Source organism: Aphis gossypii, chromosome 1, assembly GCF_020184175.1.
Source record: "Aphis gossypii isolate Hap1 chromosome 1, ASM2018417v2, whole genome shotgun sequence".
Taxonomy (NCBI): domain Eukaryota; kingdom Metazoa; phylum Arthropoda; class Insecta; order Hemiptera; family Aphididae; genus Aphis; species Aphis gossypii.
In genome coordinates, this window is record NC_065530.1 from 15,763,204 (window position 1) to 15,787,893 (window position 24,690).

Consider the following 24,690-nt stretch of genomic DNA (forward strand, 5'->3'; position numbering starts at 1 on the left):
TAACTTATATATTCAATGCTTTGTTTATATCTTACATTTTATTAACTAAAGTCTTACCATTCACTAAGACTTCAGCAACAGATTCAGCTTCACCAATGTTGTTTGCAGCTTTACATAATATCTACCAGCGTCTTGTTCAGTAATACCATTAAACTACACATAATTAAATAAAGGTATGAAAAGGAATTTATGTATATATATAATATATTACTCTTAAATATCCACCACTCGTCTGTACAGTAGGTGGTAGTGAGCGACTCGACAATTTCGACCAGGTAATAGTAATAGTTGATCTCCATCTGCGGTGCATATAATTTGAGCGTTGTCACCTCGTTTAACTACTTGTCGAGTTGGTTCAAAACAATTCTTGGAGGTTCTAAAATACACAAGTTTATTTTATTATTGTTAATTTTATTTTAATATTACAATATTATATAGTAAAGGACTAAAGGTAGTTTTGTTTTAATAGTTTTGTCAAAATTTGTTAAAATATGATTATTTTTTTTTTTACCTCCAACGGTACAAAGTTGATTTTTTTCTGACAGCATGTTAATAATTACAAAATATTTTATTATTATCAAATAAGATATAAGTATAAATATTTGAAGCGATAATATTTTATTTCAAATATTAACTTACCAACTACTCTTAATGTAATGGATCGACTAAACACAACAGTTCCATCGGATTCAATACCTATACAGTTGTACAGTCCTTGATCCGATTTCTGAACATTTCTTAAAACTAGCATATTATCGATAATATCATGTTCTTCTGATAATGAGAGTTGGTTACCTCTCAACCATGTTAATTTAATGCGATCTCTAATTGCAGTTGCATCTATAAATAGGCGAGATAAGTTCAAATATTAAAACCGTAAGTTATTTATGATTAAGATAGATCATAGATGTATTTACACTTACCAGCATTGCAAGTGAGGACTGCTCTAGATCCTACCAAATTCACTAATTCATCTTCGGCCTTTGTATTAGGAATGACGCCTCCATTTTCGTCATTTCCGGCTATATCACCTCTAAATGGTCCAGATGTTTTATTTTCCTCTTCATTTGTATTTGTTGCTCCTTCGTTTTCTCCACCAGATATTTCGTTCACGTCGTCAGACACAATTAGTTGTATTCGGTCTTTCACGGTCCGGCAGAATTTTGTGCTACGCAGGAATAAGTTCCAGTATCTGATGTTGAGCATTATCTATAATGTATTCAACTATATCGGACGATCCCGTGTTACTGCGAGATTCCCTGGAAAAATATAATTTAAATTAAAACTTGATTCCATAATCATTAAATCAAATCAATCTTACTGGTAAGAGGGTAACCCTGTGTAAGCTTAGTCCATGTCACGGTAGGCGTTGGGTTTCCACTAGCATGGCAATGAAGTTTAACTTGTTTTCCTGGTAGTACAGTTATAATACCAGATGGTCTTAACTTAATAACAGGGAGAGATTGGACTTCAAGAATAGCTATAGCTGAAGTCATGCCAGCATTGTTCCTTGCTTCACAAACATACTCTCCTGCACTGGAAGCTTCTATACCAGTGATTCTAAGATAAATACATTAAAATGATATTAGGTGGATATTATGTTTGAGATAAAATACTATGATGTTTTCATTTAATTTTTCTTTACTTTATTACTCCAGGTGGAATCTCTTCCGCATATGTATTTATACTATTGGTAAAATTGATACGTGTATTTTATATAATCTATTATAATCTTAGTTAAAAATATTTCAGTATTTCAACAATAATTATATTAATTATAATATTTTTATCTAGGTGGACCAACAAACATTATTAAGCCAACTGTTGAAATCAGACCTAAATACCTCAGACTTAAAGTTGGCGAACCAGCTGAATTCAATTGTCAGTCTCCTGGAGCACCTACACTAGAATGGTATAGAGGTTTAGATCAACAGTTTAACCCATCTGTGAGTTATTTATAATTACTTATTAAGTAAATTTTATAATCACTTAATCATTAATTTAAAATTAGTATTGGTCTGCGGATGGTGTGTTACGTATTTCGGCAGTAAAACAATCTGATCAAGGCACTTATTTCTGTAGAGCAACAAATCAAAACGGCGAAACTGATTCACAAAGAGTCACTATTTATATTGAACGTAAAATAAAAAACATTATTGTTGTATTTATTCAACTGCACCAACTAATATATGAACTTTCATTTAAATAGCTTCCGAAAATGCCATAAATGGATCAAATGATTTATTGTCGCTGACAATAGATCCACCCCAATATTCAGGACCTGGTGATGTTGTACGTCTTCAATGTACTATTTCAGACGAATCTCAGTATGCATTAAAATGGTCAAAAGCAGGAAATCAACCATTGCCATACGGATCTGAACAAAGCGGTGGTCTTTTGACTCTCAACCGTCTTAAACCCTCCAACTCTGGCACGTACGTTTGCTCAGCAATCTCATATAGGTCTGGAGCAATTGAATCAGAAGTCGAAGTACCAGTCAATATTGTGCAAAGAAAGTGAATATTATTAATTGAAAATTAATGTTAAGTTGAAAAAAAATTTATAATTTTATTTAACATAGAAATCCACCAAGCTTACGCATCGAACCAGACAGGCAAATAGTTCCACAAGGTACACTAGCAGAACTCAGATGTTTGTCAACTACTGATTCCAATCTTCAAGTACAATGGTTTAAAATCAATGAAAATTTAACACCAAATGTTCAGGTATGAATAAAACTGTGCATATTATACAGTATATATAGCGAACCCTCCCATAGCGGATACCTATTTCAATAGCGGACACCTATTTTAATTTCAAAATAATAATGATAACAAAAAAAAAAAAAACTGTGTTTACACTAGTCTCACAATTATGAATGCAATCAAAAAACCGATTTTTTGATATCAAATTGAATTTTTTTCGTATATTCCTTTTTTAAAATATATCAAATAATTGTGTGTCACAAGAGTTATTTGTATATATTTCCTTAATTAAAATTTAAATTACTAGCTGACCCCGTGCACTTTGTTGCCTGTGAAATCACTACCTATTAACAATATAAATATAAAATCTTATGGCATTGTCATAATTATCATAATTTCCTGGTTTTGTATTAGTTAATGTTTGAGCAGATATTAATTCTTATTAAGTATATATTACAATAAATTTAGAAGAAGAAAATTTGGAAAATGTATTTATCACTTGTTTATGATTTATTATGAAACAAATACTACTGAATGTTTAATATTTGTATTAGTTTCTTTAAGTTTTTCTTAAAATGCTCTTTCAATTTATACTTACAAATTGTTTTATGAACGAAAAAAAAAATGAAAATATTAGTAGAAGATCTTCTGAATTAGATTACATACTGTTTGATATGATAGATTAAATATATAATATCCAGATGGTGTACGTTGTACAGTATGTAAAAAGCTATGACCACCACATAAAAGTATTTAATTAAAATTTAAAGCTAATTACAAACATTTTTAAAAATGTTTTGTTTTATTTTTTTCATTTTATTAACTAAAACAACTATATATTAAATTTAACTAATATATTACAGTATTTTGTTTCGTAAATGTTAATGTTAATGTTATGTTTTGTTTTTTTTTTTTATAATAATATAAAATATAAATTTATATATTAAAACATAGATAAAAATTTTTAAATAATATTTAATTTTAACTTAATAATTTATAGGTGAATTAAAATAAGTAAACCAATAAAGGTAATTTATTTTTTTTACCACATCCAACAAACCTAATAGTTTGAGTTAAACATTGTCCTGCACTCCTGTGTATACTTCTCGCTATTTATGAAAACTACTCTGGAGTAGTTAATATTTTTTGAATTTTTTTTTTTTTTAGTTATTTACATAGCTATTTTTAAATTATTTTGGTCAACAAAATACATATTTTAATTTATATTTATTTTTCTATTTTAAATATGTCTTCTTGATTTTTTTTAGATAAGTGGATCTTACTACGCATACCATCAGCTCAAGTCAAAGACCGTGGTATTTATGTTTGTAAAGCTACAAATGAAGGTGGAACAGCACAAGCATCTTCTATTATCGATGTTGAACGTATGTTAATATTTATTAAAACATATAAATAAATTAAACATATGTGTATCAAAAATATTCTTATATAATTGTTTAGGAAGGGAAGCTCCGACTATTGAACTATATCCAAGTGCTAGACAAGTCGTAACTCTTGGAGGTAGTGTACTATTCCAATGCCGAGTAACTGGAGGAATTCCTACACCTAATATAAAATGGACCAGGCGCAATGGTGAAAGTTTACCTAGACAGGTGGAAGAGATTCCACCTGGAGTAATAAAGTAAAGAAAAATTAAATGAAAACATCATAGTATTTTATCTCAAACATAATATCCACCTAATATCATTTTAATGTATTTATCTTAGAATCACTGGTATAGAAGCTTCCAGTGCAGGAGAGTATGTTTGTGAAGCAAGGAACAATGCTGGCATGACTTCAGCTATAGCTATTCTTGAAGTCCAATCTCTCCCTGTTATTAAGTTAAGACCATCTGGTATTATAACTGTACTACCAGGAAAACAAGTTAAACTTCATTGCCATGCTAGTGGAAACCCAACGCCTACCGTGACATGGACTAAGCTTACACAGGGTTATCCCTCTTACCAGTAAGATTGATTTGATTTAATGATTTATTGGAATCAAGTTTTAATTTAAATTATATTTTTCCAGGGAATCTCGCAGTAACACGGGATCGTCCGATATAGTTGAATACATTATAGATAATGCTCAACCATCAGATACTGGAACTTATTCCTGCGTAGCACAAAATTCTGCCGGACCCGTGAAAGACCGAATACAACTAATTGTGTCTGACGACGTGAACGAAATATCTGGTGGAGAAAACGAAGGAGCAACAAATACAAATGAAGAGGAAAATAAAACATCTGGACCATTTAGAGGTGATATAGCCGGAAATGACGAAAATGGAGGCGTCATTCCTAATACAAAGGCCGAAGATGAATTAGTGAATTTGGTAGGATCTAGAGCAGTCCTCACTTGCAATGCTGGTAAGTGTAAATACATCTATGATCTATCTTAATCATAAATAACTTACGGTTTTAATATTTGAACTTATCTCGCCTATTTATAGATGCAACTGCAATTAGAGATCGCATTAAATTAACATGGTTGAGAGGTAACCAACTCTCATTATCAGAAGAACATGATATTATCGATAATATGCTAGTTTTAAGAAATGTTCAGAAATCGGATCAAGGACTGTACAACTGTATAGGTATTGAATCCGATGGAACTGTTGTGTTTAGTCGATCCATTACATTAAGAGTAGTTGGTAAGTTAATATTTGAAATAAAATATATCGCTTCAAATATTTATACTTATATCTTATTTGATAATAATAAAATATTTGTAATTATTAACATGCTGTCAGAAAAAAATCAACTTTGTACCGTTGGAGGTAAAAAAAAAAATAATCATATTTTAACAAATTTTGACAAAACTATTAAAACAAAACTACCTTTAGTCCTTTACTATATAATATTGTAATATTAAAATAAAATTAACAATAATAAAATAAACTTGTGTATTTTAGAACCTCCAAGAATTGTTTTGAACCCAACTCGACAAGTAGTTAAACGAGGTGACAACGCTCAAATTATATGCACCGCAGATGGAGATCAACCTATTACTATTACCTGGTCGAAATTGTCGAGTCGCTCACTACCACCTACTGTACAGACGAGTGGTGGATATTTAAGAGTAATATATTATATATATACATAAATTCCTTTTCATACCTTTATTTAATTATGTGTAGTTTAATGGTATTACTGAACAAGACGCTGGTAGATATTTATGTAAAGCTGCAAACAACATTGGTGAAGCTGAATCTGTTGCTGAAGTCTTAGTGAATGGTAAGACTTTAGTTAATAAAATTGTAAGAATATAAACAAAGCATTGAATATATAAGTTACACATTTATAAATAGTTTAATTTTAGGTACCTATATTACATATAATATAGTTAATAAATTACGTACCTACCTATACTGTTTAGATAACTCACGAGATCGTCCTGCTCCAATCATCAGAGCTATTGATCGCAACCAAGAAGTATTCGAAGGTGGAAACACTAATCTCCGGTGTGTGCTTCCCAGATCAAGCGAAGTGAGTAATATTATTAGTTATAATTCATAATAAATAGATCTTTGTACACATCGATATTTAAACACTTTCAATAGCAATACACCGTGAAATGGAGTCGTAACCGATCACCACTTCCACATGATAGTCAAATACGCGGAGACGTATTAAGCTTACGAAACTTACGTTTAAATGACACTGATCGTTATTTATGTAAAGTTGATAGTCCGTACGGTTCAACTTATGACTACATAGATCTCCGTGTTCTCTGTAAGTCATAAATTTAATTTATATAATAGTAGTGGTATCGTTATAATTATTTCATATTATTCTTGGATTTTTTTAAGTCATCGTAGTTTTTTTTTAAATTATGGATATCTTATAACATAAAACGCATATTTGTAGATTTTTATTAGTCATGTAGTATAATTAGGTGGTGGTAATTTTTAAAAATAAATGCATTATAATGTATCTACATAAAATGCTTTCTTCTGACTCAACCGTTTGAAATATCGATTTAATAATAATGAGTATTAACTTTACAATAACTCTTATAGGTAAATTGGTACAGTAATATAGTAATAATTTATAAATGTCACATTATTCGATATTATAAATGTTTAATCTAACTACTAATACCATTTATTATAAACATAAAGTATATTTTATTGTATATGCAATAAAATGAATACACTACCTGCATATTATATGATATTTTATAAATTATAATTTATAAGCAATGCTTATACTAAGTCTACTGGCCGAATCTAAGTGTAATATTTGAACTTTCCATTTTGAATTTTTATTAAATTTACATCAATTAGATTTATTGAATAATTACTCAGTTTTAAAATAATTAATGATGCGTTTTTTACGTGTAATTTTTGTGGGTATGTAATACGTATATGTGACTGTTTCTTTACTTCTTCGTTTATTTGTAAATTACGGAAAAATATACTATTTTATCATTTTCCACTTTTAATAATCTGGTTTACTATGATTTTCTGTTTCATATATATAGTTTTACTATGCACAAGTATCTGTTTTCTATATACAGGATGATTTACCAATAATGCAAATCCCTTTTTTTTCAATAATGTGGTTATTTAAAATCAAATTTTTGAAATTTTTAAAAAAGTATACAGTCTTAAAGACCTTAGACCATGTTTTAAAATTATTGTGATTCAATTTACTGTTTAAAGGAGTTTATCGTGAAGATACTAACCTTTATTTTTCAAATGAGAACTCTCTTTACTACTGTAAATTATTAAGCAGTATAAATTTTCTAAAAATGTTGAAGTATCAACATAAAAATTCGAACGTGTAGTTTTTAATTATATGGTTATAAAATATGGTGATTTATACATTTTAGTGATTATTATATTTCTATCAGCGTGTATAATTTGTAAAAATGGCTCAAGTATAATAAATACTAGATCCAATGTTACATTAGTTTTATATTTTTTGTTTTATCCTGCAATTCTAATGACTATTATTATTATTATTAATAATTTAATAATTGAAAAACTACTAGTTTAAATTTTAAGCTAGATACTTACACCAAAATTAAAAATTAAATAGTTGACCTAACAGGGGTTTTTATTTGAAAAAAAAAGTGTATATCACCTTAAAAATTGTTTAAGAAATACAAAAAACTACAAGAATTTAAAAGTATGGTTTTTAAATTTATTCGAAAATTAGAATTTAAATAAATTCATTATTAAAGAGAAAAATGAAGTGAGCATATTTGGTGAATTACCCTGAATAAAATTAAAATCAGATAATCACATTTTAAATATTTTGTTGCGCTTTTAAATTTATTTACCTTCGCTTTACACTTTTTGTTATAAAACACTTTGCTGCTTGTCCAATACATAAGTAGAACTATAAATACAAAAACTATAGGTATTTTGTATTTTTAAACCATTTATATTTTCTAACTGCCTATGTATTTTATATTTTAATGTACTGTACTTGTATCAACTTTGTAACATATCCTGCACAATTATAATCAGGTATTTGTGTTGTCTCTGCAGGCATTACATAATCACTTTTCTTTTATTAAATTATACATATAATGCACCAATTTATGTTTTAGCTAAATTTTAGTTTTAATATTATATGGTTTTATTACTTCTTGCACGATTTTGTCAACTTCTATTGTGGTTTTCGCTTTTGGTGATGGTGGTTGTCTATGTTAACAAATCTTCAGCATCTTGTCTGATTGACGAGTTCCGCTGTAACGACGGGCGATGCATTTATTATACACAATATTGCGATGGTATACCTCACTGTTCCGACGGTTCGGACGAAGAAGAAACGTGTTTGGAGAAGAAAAATAGAATTGGTTTGTAATTATATAATTGAGTATATTTAGGTATATCTTTTGTTTTGATTTTTTTCAATAAATTTTTGTCAATTAAAAAAATAAAAAATTGTTCACATAAAACATTTTATTTTTTTTTCGTATTATCGAGTACTACCATATTACCAAATTATATCTTGAAATAGTAAAAAAAATCTCTCTCTATATATATATTATATACAAACGAAAGTGTCCTTCTAATTCATAATCAACACAGAGTTGTACCTATTACTTATTAGAGTTATCGATTTGAAATTTTGAGGATAGATCAATATTATAATTTTACCGTGCACTAAGAAAGGATTTTTCAAAATTTTGATTTTAAGGGATGGAAATCGACATAAATAAATCTTTGTATTTAAATTGAATTTATAAATATTGTCTGTTTATAATACCTAATAAACTACCTATAAAATAATAATTGCTGTCGGCTGATAACGTTTGGTGTACGCATAGATAATAAAAGAATTATTATTCTAATTTATAATTATTACTCTTCTATTATCTATGGGTGTACGTGTTTGGGGGAAATGTCAATTATAATTTAAAAATGTTATAATGTTATCTTATCGCCGTAAATTATTTTATGTATTTTTCATATTATTATCGAAGTATATTTTAATCAATTTCGTATTTTCGTCTTATCGCGTTGTACAATATAAATCGAAATACTTTTATTTTTATCATAGAAAAATGATTTTAAAAATATAGGTAAATTATTTTTCAAAACCACTCACTGCGATGTAACATTCTTAATTATTAAAATCTCGCCACTGATCGTATTTATATTTTACGATATGAACATGAATCGTGAACACTGAAATTTTATATGATACAGACTACTGCCGCGGCGTGCACAAAGGACACGGCGAGAGGATTGTGAGTCATAATTTATCATTTACGGTGGATAGATCTCCTCCCTCACATAGATCGATAGCTATATTATATAAAATTCTCCGGTCACAGTGTTTGTGGCCTAAATCTGATTTTTATGAAATATTTTTTGTATGATTGTTGGGTATGAGAATAGGTCGCAAAGTATTTTTCACCCTTCAACCACCACCCTCGTTAAATGCTAAAACAGGGATTTTGAGATTAACGATGGTAATTTTTATTTATAAATTGTTGCTATTGGTTTTTAATAATAATACAAATTAGTTGTAATAATTAAGTGGCGAATGCGTCAACACATAAGTCAGGTTGTTTACCAACTATATAAAAAACCACGAGATTGCACATTATTATTGTATCTAATCCGATTAATTCATTGTAGTTGGATCAAGTAAAAGAAAAAAAAAATGATAAAACTTTGAAGCTTAAGGTTTAGAAATTATAAACTTACGTATAGGTACACCACTCGCGCAGAGTCCGCAATACACCACAGGTGGATAATGCCTGATAATATACTGATCGCATAATCATACGAGTCACTGCAACGCCAAACGGAATGGCTATTAGAATATAACCTGATTAATTCACTGACTGATAAACGTAGAGCCCGAACAATGATAGATCGAGGCTTGCAATTTACACTGTACATTCGTACAACCAAGTTAGTATGCAACAAGTTCGTAGCTAGGGGGGGCTTAGGGTTCAGACCGTCTCCCCCCCCAAAAAAAAATTATAATATTTTATTATTATATTACTATAATTTCATATTTAACATATTTATACTCAAAATCCCCCTCCCCCCCCCAAAAAAAAAAAAAAATTGCCGGCTCCAGCCTTGGTGTGCAATAAGAAAGTATTTTAAAGTGGTGCTTGCTCGATTTTTTTGACATTTAAAATGATCAATGAAAATGATTAAGTTTTGAACACCATTAAATCGAATATTAAATAACAAATCAAACAAAGTTTGAATCGTATTGTAGAGTTGATATTTTTAATGGACAACGAAGTGCACGCGCGGGGTCAGCTAATACTATAATGAAAAAATCAAATGTGTTAATTTTTTTCTTATAACGGTATTGTGTATGATAATACAATCTAAATATTGATAATATTATGTCTCAATAATTATATTATATTATTATTTACGCGTAGTCCGGCGCATTGTATAGACAAAATAGATACATTACTGCAGCGTTCAATATTATTCAGATTATACGTCATATACGTTATATTTTGCGGCTGCACATAAGTCAAAATGTGTCATATCTCTCATATCCCATCGCAAACATCCCAAACACCACTTCTGCATCAGTCGTACATGCACAAAATATCATATTCTCTCTGAAAATTGAATATTGATATGAATGAGGTAATATAGCGCATGATATACATATTATTTTATTCGATATTGTGACACAGTTAAATACGAGAATTGATAAAATGAGAGGTAATCATATAAAATATGATAAAACATTCTTACCGTAATGAAACTTCGTATTTGGTGTTTGTAAACAGTATCACTTTTTTTATTTTTTACCAACGAAATCAAAAGAAATTTATAAAGAAATTTGAGAAACATTAAAAGATTTATGTTAAACACGCAATAGTGTATTCCAGCCTTCTTTCTTACAGTTAGATTTTAAACGCAGAGCTCACATTATTGTTTCTAAAGAATTATACATTTTAATTATTATTAAAGACTGTCGTTTCTATCTTCGTCAAGCATAGTACAGACACTTAAAAAATCAGTTCTATTTCGATATAAAAAAAAAGTACTATGATAAAAATTCACAACCAGGATTGTGGTTAACACCATTTATTGGTTTGCCTTATTTATACCATGACGCGTTTAATTTCTGAGATGTTTGTTGAAATAGTAGCTAGAATCGCCATAATAAAATAACTATTTTATGTATTTGACTAATTTAAAAAGTAAACAATCCATCCTTAGCCACAGAACATATTTTAACCTAACATTTTTTTTCTTTTGTCTGGAGTCAAAAGACAACTACCTATTAGATTTACTTTATTCTCGTAGTTCATACAATTTAAAATGTTCAATATTTTTAGTCAGCTGGTTTGAAGTATTTTTCGAATACCTAGATCTTCTATAGAAAATACGGTTATGTTCATTATTTTTTCCCGTTAAGTCCACTACTACTGCAAGATTCTAGGAAATAGATAGGTATAATACTTTTGATTTTCCGAATACCTACTATATTTGAGAAAAAATCTTTATAAATATATTATACTATACTATATTTACAATAATTGAAGAATTGACAATGATTTATTTACTTTTCTCTGAGCATGCCAAATAAAAAGAATATCATTACTTTTTTTTTCATGATTGAACTAAAAACAAAATTTATTTTACATGAAATACGCCGACATTGACAGATGAGTGTTATAAAAATTCGCTGAATAACCAGTAATCACGGTTGATATAGTTAATAGTTATCAACATTCAGCAATACAGTTCTGAATTACAACTGAAATAAGTATAAATTATTTATGTAATATTGTAATGTACTGTTTTTGATCAAATATATTGATCAATAATAGTATAATACATTTTCCACCTACTCAGTGGCATGCCTATGGTTTTTAAAGGCAATTATCTCAAGTTTGAAATAGATGTGTGATTAATTTCAAAAGTACGAAATATGTACAATTAAATATAATAATATAAGTCATATAACCATTTTATTTTATTACTATAAAATAATTATTTATACAATTTAGGACTTACAAATCTATATTTTGTATAGATGGGTTCTTAATTTTTTTTCACCTAAAGTTATTGTTCAAAAAATTGTTCAATACACTATTGCATAAGTATTATACAATACAGTCATACAGTCATATATTATTGTTTTTTAAAGGAATTGTAGATAGGTGTAGGTGTATCGAAGTTGCATAAACCTACTCCAGGAATAAATAAAAAAATTAAAAATAATATAAATTTATTTTTAAAACAAATATTTGTTAAGTTAACAATAAATAAATTGTAAAATAAAAACCAGTAATAGAATTGTAAATTTATTCGTCATCTGCCATTTCCAAACTATGATATTTTGAAGTTTTTTCAAGCCAATTTTCCACTCCCGTGTTACCCATTTCATTGGCCAAGTTCATTCGATTGAATTTTCCATTGGTCGTCTGGCATTTATCCATAATCAACGTGTCGCACTTGGTAATTTTCACTGGTAAAAATAAATAAAACCAAGCCTAACAATTTCCATTTGTATTAATCAAAATACCCAAGTAGGTATATCAGTTAAAACTTAAAATAATTTGGTTGTAATAAAAATATCTGAAGAAATAAATATCACAAATACAATTTTTATATAAATAGATAATATGTATATAAGTGTATTTAAATAAAAATTTATTATTTTTTAATATTTACTTACTGATCAATGATTTTATCAACAATTGAATAGAAAATAATATGATTTACCACAGTACCTATATTAGATATTATTAGTTTTTATGAAACTATTATTTTTAGGAAAATATTAAAAAAAAAAAATTATACTTATTATTTTTTGTTCATTTAGTAACCCATCATTAGTCCTTTAATTTAATTTTTTAATTTAAAATAATTTTAAATGGATATAAAACAATAAAAAATGAAAGTAGGTAACTATTGTTAAGCCTATTGTCTTATTATTAGACAACATATTGCCTTCAAATTGTTAATGTTTATATATTTGTAGATAGGAACATCAATTAGATTATATTAATAGGTATCTCATATATAAGTAAGCATACAAATTTAGTTTTTTTAATATTTCAAACTTTACATGTGATGTATGATGATTTTATATGATATTATTATTTTAGATATACTGTATAATAAAATATAAATCATTTTATATTATTATTATTATTTGTACATAAATATACTAAATAGTAGAAAACAGCTATGTGATGATCGCCAAATAAATTCTAATAAGTACGCTATTCTGTGAATTGAAATATAGGTACTTAATTTGAAATTAAAATCATTAATGAATGTATCTATGTAACGTATAGATAACATGTTTTATAAATATAAAAAGTCTTATTGAGATGGTAGAAATTATAATGTATAAAGATGCTTAATTGTAAAATTAACTACTTGACGATAACCTCATCACCATCCTGAACAGTTTGATCGGTAATTTACTAAACTTGTAAAATTCAAACACAATACATAAAAACATAAACATTGTATAAATTAAAAAATACAAATAAATAAGTGCAAAATACATGTATACATGCAAAATACAAAGTAATACAAAAGTTTACAATTTGTTAAAACTACAAAATACATACACAATAAACACACCACATACACTAGCAGGAATTAATATAGGTAGGTTAAATTAAAAGTTAAAACAACTTCCATGAGCTAGGCATTTTGATTAAAGAAATATTGATAACTAATAAAATATTATTTTACTTTTAGGAAGGTATCTCACACTAGAAAGCAGCCAACCAATAAGAACCTAATATGAATAACTTTTACTATAAAATATACTTAAGTATAGTTTAAATATATATGCCTATAACTTAAGTATATAACATAGAATAGGTATTTAAAAAAAATTAAATTGTTTGCAATTAATAGATAATTATAAAATGTAGGGTATTACAATGTTTTTATTAAAATAATATTCATACACATTTTCTAAATAAATTTCATTAGTATTTTTTAAAAATACCATATATTTTTAAGAATGTATCAAGTTTTTATTTAAGATTATTAACTAATATGTATATTATCTAAAATTCAACTCTACTTATAGTTGTCACCAATCAAATAAACCATATAGTTATTAGTTATTATATGGTATATTATTGTGGTATTATTATTTTATAATGTTTTTATAAATATGTAATATTTAAATAAATATAAATGAATGTTTATGTGTGTGTGCGTGTGTCCCTTATGCATCTAAACTGTTCATCCGTTTGCGATAAAATTTGGTACAGAGATAGGTTAGATCGCTGGACAGAAGATAGACTAATTTAAAAAAGAAGAGGTCTAACCAAGAGAAATGCTCAAACAGGGATTTTGAGATTTACGATGGAAATTTTTGTTAATTAATGAATCTATTTGGCCGTTTATATTACTTTATAAGTAATTCATTACTTATAAAATAGAAAAATATAAGAGAAGGCATTTTTGAAGGGCAACTAAGTGAATATGATCAGCTAGATCAAAACAAAATAAAATAATATAATATATAATAAATCGATGAACATTAAAGAAATATACATTGGACAAAATACCATATTAGAAATGGCATTTTTAATGAACAATAAAGTGCACGGGATCAGTTAATATATAATAAATATATCAATGCCTATGTACATATTGGCTATTTTACTAATTTAATATTTTGTAATTTATACCTTCATAATTGATATTTATATTATAATAAGAAAACCGTTTAGAATTATTATTTTAGTAAAAGATAATTTATGATTAAATATATAGGAATAAAGTTAGATACACATGGGTACCTACTCAAATTAATTATCATATAATATGTAATTAATATTCAAAGCCATCAAATATATTTACATTTATTATTTTTATCACATACTCATTCAATAAAAACATAACAAATAATTAAAATCATTATATTACTTACAATAAATATTATTCAATTATAATTTTATAATCTATTTTAATATCACAATTATTTGTCTATTACTTACGTTACCTACAGGCCAAAGTAAATATAGTTACCTTGTATCTACCTACTTTAATAATATAACTTCTGAAATTAATACTATAAACTTATGCTTTTATAGATAACTTGTTTTGATTTCTAGTATCTACATATTGAAACTTTAAGGCTCAATATAATATGTAAAAAAAATATTACTCAAAAATTTTAAATTCTAAATTTTTTGTAAATTGGTACTATAACTATAAAAATATATTATCTTGAAGATACCTTAAACTATCAGTACAACACAACTGAAGTTATAGTACGCAGAATACAAACTTTGGTAAACTTGTTTTCCACTGTCCTGGCAATTTGTTTATACTATAACAAAATGTCTTTTCCCACTATAGTTGGTAATTATAAAATTAATTCATTAATTTAATGTGTGTTAGTAATAATTAACTTTTTACTTTAAGATGACAGTTATAAATGCTCTATAACTAGACAATCGCAAGGTAAAGGTAAGTAAATAAATTTAACTGAATGCAAAAACACAAATTAAAAATTTATGAAATACATTTACCAGCTGGTATAGGTGATTTAGGACAATGCGATGAAATCACCGCCAGTTTTTTTAATGTTTTCACAATTGGTGGCTTACATTCTTTTGATGCTAAAGCTGGAGTAATACTTGGTAATCTGATATCTAAGTGTGATCCTTTATCTGTCATAATCTAAAAAACAAAAAAAAACATTAGTTTAGCAGTTTAATATAAAAAAATTAATTGTTCTACTTTATTATTCATAGAATAAAGTTTAATAGTTATATCTTTCGCAATCAAAGTAGCTAATACAGTGGCTAAATATGTTTCTTTAACAAACAAATATTCCAATGCGGATCTTTGCCAGAATATATATCGACATGTTGTCGCAGCAATTACAGAAACCTAAAAAAAAATAAATGTTTTAAAAGAATAATAAATTTAGAAAATTAGATAACATCTACCTTAAATTTGTCTTCAGAAGAGCCTCTACTTTCAAATTCAGGAGAATCCAAAAACTCACATGGTCCTATAGGATGTAAAAGTTGATGATCTTGGAGAACATTTGCTTTTCCGGACATAAGTAGTCCAAGTCGATCAGTTTTTGTGATATTTTGCATAGCATAAGCCTCACCTATGTGCAATGTAACAATCTGAGCAAATTGTTCACTCACCAATTTCTTGAACTGAATTCTAGTAATCTATATAATTAATGTAATCAGCAATAATTCACTACATTTATAACATTAAGTGTGAGCAATACTGTTATACTTTATTCTATTTAAAAATAAAATGTATGATAGACTAAAACTGGTTTCCGTTTGTACATTCATTAGTAAACTGATTAATATATACTGAATTTTAGACGTTGTTCTTCAACAATTTTTTATATGAGGTGTTAAATTCTTAAATAGAATACAGTATATTTATTGATAATAATTTACCTTGAAAGGCTTAAACATACTACGATAAATTTGTTCAAGTTCTGGATTAAAATTAATCGGTCTTCTTTGATAAATAAGATAAATTAGCTGTAGAATATTAATGAAAAGAAAACATAAATTCCAAGTGAACAAATCAGGCGCACATACTATTCTCCAAGCCCAAGTAATGAGTATAAGAAAACCTAAAATCAAAATTAAAAAGCCTATTGACAAAATATTTATCCACTTTTTAATTATTGACAAGTTAAATAGGTAGGTACCAAGAAATTATTAATGTAGTTTTATATTTTTATTTACTTTTTTTTTTAAATAGTTCATATTAAAATAACATTAATAGATGCCTTTATTGCCTGAGTTTAATTTTTATTTTTTTATACTATACCTGCAATTAAAGTTGAATGCATAAACAATATACCATAATAGCTAGTTGGCACTGAATATGACAAAAAGAATAAAACATTAGCAATCTGAAACATCCAATGTTGTGACGGCCGCCAATCAATACACCAAACTACATAGAAAAAGATTGTATACATTTTTCACATTATATATTTTATTCAATAGATGGATTTATAGATTGTTCAAAACGCTCCTAATGTCAACCTAAAGAAGACTTGTACACATTGTTTAACCTACCGGCATGCTCAGTAAATGATGTATTATTAGTGCTATTTTCATTAAAAACTGATGGTATTTTAATTATTTCACGAAGACCAAAACCAGAAGAAGCCATAATGGAAAAATCTAATTAAATTAATTTAAAAAAAATTAGGTAATAATTGTACTCTTTTAAAAAGCATTCATTGTTGTAACTGTGTTAGAATTAGTTTTGAATGCAGTGGCTATATGCTAGTTGTAAAGTAAACAACTCAACAGATTACAGATATTGATTTTTCTCTTATCACTCAGGGTTGCAAGAAGGGCTGCAAAATTATACAATGTTTTTAATATAATATAACTTTTATTTCATAATAGGTTAATTTTCGTAAAATAGTAATTATGACAGAGAACAATTTTTTTTTAGTGGAACAGAATGTACACTTTTCCTACAAATATGTGAATATCTATTTTAAATAAATAGATAATATTATGATAAATATATTTCAAAAGATAATTATATGAATATCTGTATTTACTTAAATAAATTTTAAAGATGCTGAAAAAATACTATTCACTATTTTAGATAATAAAAACTATATAAATATGTATTTTTAAATCACATTTTTTTTTTATTACAAATATTGTTCTAGAACAATTTAATTAAAAATACAATTACAATAATGGATAAATTAAAAATCATAAGATAATGGAAATCTATTTTGTATTAATTTGGCCATAGACAATACACAAATATATTTATACATATATATAAAAAAAAATGTTTAATTAAATTGTTCCCAGCTTTAAACATAGGTAAGTAGTTAATTTTAAGACTTCTAAAATTTTAGGTTCAAAATAACTTAAAATTAAAAAAAAACATTCATTATATAAAAAAATATTTATGATTACTAATTTTAAAGTCAAAAAAAAGGAGAGAAAATCAAATACATATATATGTAATTTTTTATGATATAGAATTACTTATTAACAGTATTTCAGATGAGCAATTATTAAATGTAGAGGAGTAAAAGGAAATTGTATTCAGACAAAATTAAAGTATGATTAATTTATAATTAACTAATCAGTTAACTTTGAAAGTAGGTTAGAATTGTATATATAATATAAATTTATTATATCTATACAATGATTAAATTAAAAGAATTGTGTATCACTAAATAAATCACAAAGTACATACCAAATATAATATGACTTGGTAGTATTTACAACACTAAAATTATGTTACAGATGGACTATCAGTACCACTACCACTATCATGTTCTTTTTCTTTACGAAGATGTACTCCACGTTTACCGCCACTTTTTGATAAAGTAGCTACCTCTTTCTGCAAACACTTGATTTTACTATGTAACATTTCTACTTCTCTACTATACTCCTTTTTGTCCGAATTCATTTTAGTGCGCAATTCATTTTCGGTTGTAAAATGTTTGGCTTTCAATTCAGTAATCTAATAAATAAATTGTAAATTACTAATATATGGATACAAAACAAATATTAATATCTCTTACAAATTTGTCTTTATTTAATAGTTGACAACTCTTTTGATTAGATTGCTTTTGTAACATGGCTATTTGTTCTTTAAGGTCAGTAATAACAACTACGTTATCTGAATTTACATCAACATGCCTATGAGAATTTCGATGCATTTTTGAAGGTGGAGGCAAAGCAAAATCTGGACCACTATCATCAATTACTTTCATTACATTAGCATGTTTAGTTTTCCTATTTTTTGACCTGAAAATTTGTATTTAATAATTTGTATAAAACTTGACATTTTTTAATGCAAAATTGGTTAAAAGTGTTTAATTAAAATACTAACCCATCACGTTTTTTTACTAACAACTTCATTTCAGCGTCAGTTTTTTTTGTTTTGGCTAAAGCTCGTTTAAATGATAAAGTACATAACCAACATAATACTTTTCCATCAAGCAACTGAAATAAAAAAAATATATCATAACTAAGAAAATGCATTTTAAAATATTGACACCATTTAAATTCTTACTTCACAGTCCATATCTTTCCTATTAAAAGCACAATTTTGTTTACATTGATCACAAGTTACAGGTGGCCCATACTTGCGTTCAGAATTTGCACATCTTTGACACTTTTGACCAATAAATGCAGCTATTATGTTGCAGTAACTACAGGCTGTTGGTCTACCATATTGAGTCACAAATTGTTCACACTTTTTACAAATTGTACTTGTGTTTGATTTACTAAAAAATATAAGAATTATTCATAAGTATTGCATTTAAGTTTTTAAAAAAGCACATAGAAACAATAAGTGGCTAATAGATGTACTTATAGTTTAATAATCGACCATAACAAAATGTACAAGAAAAAAATCTAGTAACTTGTCTTTGGGTTCACGAAATATATAGATTTTTTTAAAACGAGATTATTTTGCATTACTACTTACTCAGTCTGTTGGAATTCGGACCGACAATAAGTACACTTGACTACAGGGTATGATCCTCGACATTCCTAAAATACATCACAAAAGCATAATAATATATAAATGTTGGAGAGTGGTCCAATGGCTAATACATGATTAAAAATTGCACTAAATCTACGTACTTTGCAGAGCTGTTGTCCTGACGATAAATCTTCATACGGGTACCGTTTGAAACACTTCGAGCAAGCAAATAATGCTGATTTATTATTGCTCATTTCGAAGCTAAACTATTTGTAAAACGTACAAAAATAACAACGAATAAAAAAATGTGTTGTTTGGCGTTTGCGTAACACAAAATAAAAAATTCAAACAATGCCCTTATATTATTTGTGTACGTAGATAAAATATTAAATAAACAAAATTTGACAAACTTACAGTTTGCAATGTGTTTAAGAAATAAGAACAGTCAATTCAACTGCAGACAACTATGTATCCATAAAAAAAAAAATTAGCTTCGTGATACCGATACAACGCGCCAACCACACTATAAAATCGGTGTAGCCAACGACGTGTATCTCAGTGTTCGAAAAAAGTCGAAGTCTCGCGTAATATTGATATCGTATCACACGTTTTATTCTTCATGAATCTACATTCTATATTCTATTCTGTGATTCTACCAGCTGCACCACAGAGTAAAATACTAAAATAGTTATCAATTATCATCATTCTATGGATCTGAATTCTGAGGTCTCGTGATTAAATTAATAGTGACTAATGTGTTTATTATGTGTTTATTAATTGTAAATTTGTAATTACTTATTGTCAACATTGAAAATTCAATTCAAGATCGTGAATTATAACATACACGTACTAGGAAAGATTATTTTTAATTTTTATTGTTTATACATAATGATGTCTTTCCATTTTGTTTACGTATCTTAAATTTAATAAGAAAAAAACTAAATCGTTTAGAAAGGATGGCACAAATTCCTGAATGTCCGGAAAGTCTGAAGAAGATTCAACATCATCTGAAAATTGCTTTAGAACACGATTCTAAAGATCCAGTAATCAGTTATTGGTGTGAGTTATTTAACATCGATAAATCCCATTAAGCATGTTAGTAATTATATTGTTTTAGGTCGACTATATGCCCTGCAAACTGCATTGGTAATAGATAAATCATCGAAAGATGTGAAAATGTTTTTAGTATCTTTAATGGATTGGTTGGAAAAACAAAAAAATAATTTAAAAGATAATGATATGATCACAAATGAGACTGCTGCTCAAGCACATATAGAAAACTATGCAGTAAAATTGTTTAATTTTGCAGATGGAATGGATCGTCAAGCAAATTATAACAAGTAAGTTATTTATAAGTAAACTTACTTATAAATATCGTCTTTTTATTTTTAAGTGTTATGTTTTTGTTTTGATTAGGAATATAGTTAAATTGTTTTTCACTGCTGGACTGCTTATGGATGTTTTAAGTGTATTTGGAGATGTTTCTGAAGAGATTTCAAATACTCAAAAATATGCTAAATGGAAGGCTACATACATTCATAATTGCATGAAAAATGGTGAGACTCCTACGCCTGGACCACCAGTATCAGAAAGTGGACAAATCGGTTTCAACTTTCCAAACCAAGGTGAAGACATTCCACAACCAACAAATAATTTTGTTCCCGTTTCTCCTACTACACCTACATATAAAGGTTATTTAATATTTAAACTAACACTAACAATGCTAAACTGTAATCACAGACCACAGTCATCATAACTTGAATAACTTACAATAATACATTTTTTAAATTTTTTTAATAACATTTTAAATATGTTTTCAAAACAAGAATATTTTTTGGAGTAATTTGTCATGGGTATATAAATCTAAATTTGGATTAATAGTTTATAAGTTACACTGTTAAAAGTATTTTAAGTTTAAGTGAATGGAGTTACAGATCATAATTTTTCAGTGTATCACTTCCTCCACCCATAGTTATATCTTATATTAAACTCCCCCAAATTTATATTTTAATGTATTAAAATACTTTAAAAAATATTCTATATCAGAATATGAATAAAAAAAAATGTTGACTTAGAGTAAGAAATAATGTAAAAAAAAAAAAATATTTTCTATGTTTATAAATTTTGAAATAATGAGTGTTATTAGATTAAAAAAATCATCCATTATATTAATACATATAATTTCAGATTATCCTGCATCAACTCCTAATGAGTACCAAACAATACCAAACACGTCCACAGTTAGTCCAACAGAAATTCAACCAACTGTATCGGAAAGACCAGTTTTACTCAGAGGTATAATTATTTTTCTGAATTTTTTTTACATACATTTTTAGTTTATAAGTAATATTTTATTTTCAATACAATCTAATAACAATGATATATTTTGGATTGGATGAGGTGTGACTATTGTTACAGAAAAATAAAAACTATTTTATGTTTTAGATGGAATACAACTATCACCATCACAAATCACTAAAGCACAGAAATATTGCAAGTTTGCTGCTAGTGCATTAACCTATGATGATGTTTCAGAGTCCATTGCTAATTTACAAAAAGCACTGAAGTTACTAACAACTGGTGAAGATTCATAGTTATTACTTACTAATTATTAAAATAGCTTTTAAAAAATGTATACATTGTTTTAAATTATTATTTTTATTTTTAATATACATGACGTTTAAATTGATCAAAAAAAATTAATAAATAAATAAACAAAAAAAACTATGTAAAAATTAATTTACATCCTACACATAAATTATTTACATAGGTACTAACATAAATGACTAGAATGAATGAACACAAAAATTTGTTATCATATTTTGGAGGGATGGAACAGGGGTTGTGTTTCCCAAGCTTTAGTTAAACAAGTCCTTACAATAATTAATGTGCAAAATTTTTAATAAAAATGAGCTAAGTTTGGGAAAAGTTATTATCTCTCTATTCTTGTTTTTGAGCTTTAGGTTCAGCAATTTCAGCCAGTTCTTTGCGCCTCAATTGATAGTCAATAACCAATCGTCCTGCTAACATGAATAAAAACACTAATGCCGGAGCCATCCGTTCAAATTTATCTTTGGCTGCATAGTGTGTATAAACAGCCAATAAATGTGACATCAAAAGAGTTATATTCGCTCCTTGTTTAACATTTCCTTAAATTAGAAAAAATGTACCATAAAAATTAGAATTCTCATATAATTGTTTAAATGGGTTAAGACTAGTTAATTTGGATTAAATACATACTATAAGGAACAAATGCCAAACAAACGCCACTTAATACTTCAGTTCCACCGACAGCTCTTCTATACCATTTGGCTGGCACTTTAAAATCTATCATTTTAGATAATGGAAATACTTTGGCATACTTTACATAATCTTTTCGCTGAAAAATAATTTTTGGATAAACTATAATAATTATTGATTATAATCAATATATTTTGATTATATTAGATAAATGGATACACACTCAACATAAATGTATGTATTTTATTATATTTAAAAAAATAAGTACTAATTAATTTGATAAAAAATAAACAATAACTGAATTAATTTAATTGAATATACATCTATTACCTACATAAATCATTCAATGGCTTTCAATTAATTATTTTATGAATGGAAAGAAGCAATAAACCTTTTTCATAGTTTTGAAGAAATAAATTTTTATTCTAAATATTTTACTTATATTGTTCCATTATAGAAGTATCTTCTACTTCTCATTAATCAATTTGAATTATTTTAATAACTACATAATAATAATCAACTAATATAAATATATTTTAAAATCTCTTAGTTTCAGAATAAACTATTGATAAATAGTTACATATTTTGGTAGAATTTTTAAACAAATTTACGCTAGTGCCAAATATTTTAAATTCATACGTGGGCATTTTGCCAATCAGAACATTTTACCGCAAATAGATTCATCAAAAACACTACACAATATTAATGTTAATAAAAATAAATTGTTAACTAAATTATTAATTATTTTGATTAAATGAACCAATTAGGTAGTATTAAAAACTTAAAAAAATTTAGGTATGTTTATTAGTAAGTAATAAGATAAATTCATTTTTCATTTATAATTCCTACTTTATCATTTAATTTTTCAATTATTTATGTAAGAAAGATAATTTTATATTTTTTAACATAAATATATTAATACATTAAATTACACAAAATTATTTGAATTTTAAATGGGTTAATATAATAAGACTCACATTTTAAAGAAAAGAATAATTTTAATTTATAATTTACTGTATTTTGAAATTAATTTTTACCAATCTCAACTGAAAAAAAATTATTTGTATAAACATTTAAAATTAAAATCACCATTAAAGAAAATTTAAATAGATAAATTGAATTATTACATATAAAAATAAAATTTTTTTAATATCTGTGAACCCTCTCTAAAACAAATGTTTATATTATATAATGTTTTAACGTTAAAAAAATCATCATTAACTCTGTTAGATAGAGGTTTTTAGTTTATAGATTATTATTATGACTGTTTTAAAAATTATTAAGTATGCAAAAAATATTCAGTTTAAAATGAGTGATGAATAAATATTTATATCGATTGATTTGAATATTAAACCGTGATAAACACTTAACACTTTTATCAAGTCATAGATAATATTATACCTAATAATAGCATTAATGCATTAACTATTTATTGACATAAATTATTTCTTACGAGATCCTTGTGCAGCTCTTTACTGATGACAGGACTCATTTTCAGAGTACCTACAAATAGGAAAAAAATACCAAGTAGAACCGAAAGACTTTTTAGAACTATTGATCCCATTACTGGATAAATGATTATCTATTTTAAAATTACTACACTGCAGCTACTAAAGCGAGTTTAAATTTAATGGGAAAGAAACTTAGTTTGTCAAACGATCTACAAGCCGCAGGGACTCCTCCTACGCTTTAGTGCTTTACAGTTTACCGCAAAAAGAAATCTGTTTCGCAGTGTGTCCTAATCAAAGATCAACTTTTGAATAATATCCAAAACATTAAGAGTTCGAATTTCATAATAAAAAATGTACTACAAAATAAGAGATTCATAGAAAAACG

The 24,690-nt window shown here is 26.7% G+C and overlaps 6 protein-coding genes across 6 annotated transcripts; 2 read left to right on the forward strand and 4 right to left on the reverse strand.

Annotated features, from left to right (window-relative positions):
* Positions 1–323: 323 nt before the first annotated feature.
* Positions 324–1,245, reverse strand: LOC126549030 (uncharacterized). Its single transcript, XM_050197350.1, has 3 exons — positions 924–1,245; positions 640–840; positions 324–376 (listed from the first exon to the last, which is right to left on the reverse strand). Exons 1-3 carry the CDS (start codon positions 1,204–1,206, stop codon positions 339–341), a joined length of 522 nt encoding a protein of 173 aa, XP_050053307.1. The 5' UTR covers positions 1,207–1,245; the 3' UTR covers positions 324–338.
* Positions 1,246–2,024: 779 nt separating this feature from the next.
* LOC126549342 (basement membrane-specific heparan sulfate proteoglycan core protein-like) lies at positions 2,025–8,618 on the forward strand. The gene is made up of 14 exons (XM_050198197.1): positions 2,025–2,029; positions 2,083–2,138; positions 2,210–2,516; positions 2,582–2,726; positions 3,979–4,090; positions 4,167–4,347; positions 4,433–4,672; positions 4,737–5,074; positions 5,158–5,358; positions 5,620–5,786; positions 5,845–5,941; positions 6,084–6,193; positions 6,268–6,439; positions 8,382–8,618. Exons 1-14 carry the CDS (start codon positions 2,025–2,027, stop codon positions 8,522–8,524), a joined length of 2,274 nt encoding a protein of 757 aa, XP_050054154.1. The 3' UTR covers positions 8,525–8,618.
* Positions 8,619–12,374: 3,756 nt separating this feature from the next.
* Positions 12,375–17,468, reverse strand: LOC114123859 (popeye domain-containing protein 3-like). The gene is made up of 7 exons (XM_027986994.2): positions 17,217–17,468; positions 16,963–17,091; positions 16,581–16,762; positions 16,101–16,337; positions 15,889–16,041; positions 15,678–15,828; positions 12,375–12,631 (listed from the first exon to the last, which is right to left on the reverse strand). The coding sequence occupies exons 1-7, from the start codon at positions 17,311–17,313 to the stop codon at positions 12,468–12,470; spliced, it is 1,113 nt and encodes a 370-aa protein (XP_027842795.1). The 5' UTR covers positions 17,314–17,468; the 3' UTR covers positions 12,375–12,467.
* A 316-nt stretch (positions 17,469–17,784) lies between these two features.
* On the reverse strand, positions 17,785–20,116 carry LOC114123862 (protein FAM76A). Its single transcript, XM_027986997.2, has 6 exons — positions 19,776–20,116; positions 19,618–19,682; positions 19,201–19,414; positions 19,018–19,130; positions 18,707–18,932; positions 17,785–18,645 (listed from the first exon to the last, which is right to left on the reverse strand). Exons 1-6 carry the CDS (start codon positions 19,866–19,868, stop codon positions 18,415–18,417), a joined length of 942 nt encoding a protein of 313 aa, XP_027842798.1. The 5' UTR covers positions 19,869–20,116; the 3' UTR covers positions 17,785–18,414.
* A 147-nt stretch (positions 20,117–20,263) lies between these two features.
* Positions 20,264–22,249, forward strand: LOC114123855 (vacuolar protein sorting-associated protein VTA1 homolog). Its single transcript, XM_027986989.2, has 5 exons — positions 20,264–20,673; positions 20,732–20,954; positions 21,031–21,305; positions 21,802–21,909; positions 22,060–22,249. Exons 1-5 carry the CDS (start codon positions 20,571–20,573, stop codon positions 22,206–22,208), a joined length of 858 nt encoding a protein of 285 aa, XP_027842790.1. The 5' UTR covers positions 20,264–20,570; the 3' UTR covers positions 22,209–22,249.
* Positions 22,250–22,253: 4 nt separating this feature from the next.
* LOC114123856 (novel acetylcholine receptor chaperone) lies at positions 22,254–24,549 on the reverse strand. The gene is made up of 3 exons (XM_027986991.2): positions 24,308–24,549; positions 22,855–22,993; positions 22,254–22,763 (listed from the first exon to the last, which is right to left on the reverse strand). Exons 1-3 carry the CDS (start codon positions 24,416–24,418, stop codon positions 22,555–22,557), a joined length of 459 nt encoding a protein of 152 aa, XP_027842792.1. The 5' UTR covers positions 24,419–24,549; the 3' UTR covers positions 22,254–22,554.
* Between the last annotated feature and the right edge of the window lie 141 nt (positions 24,550–24,690).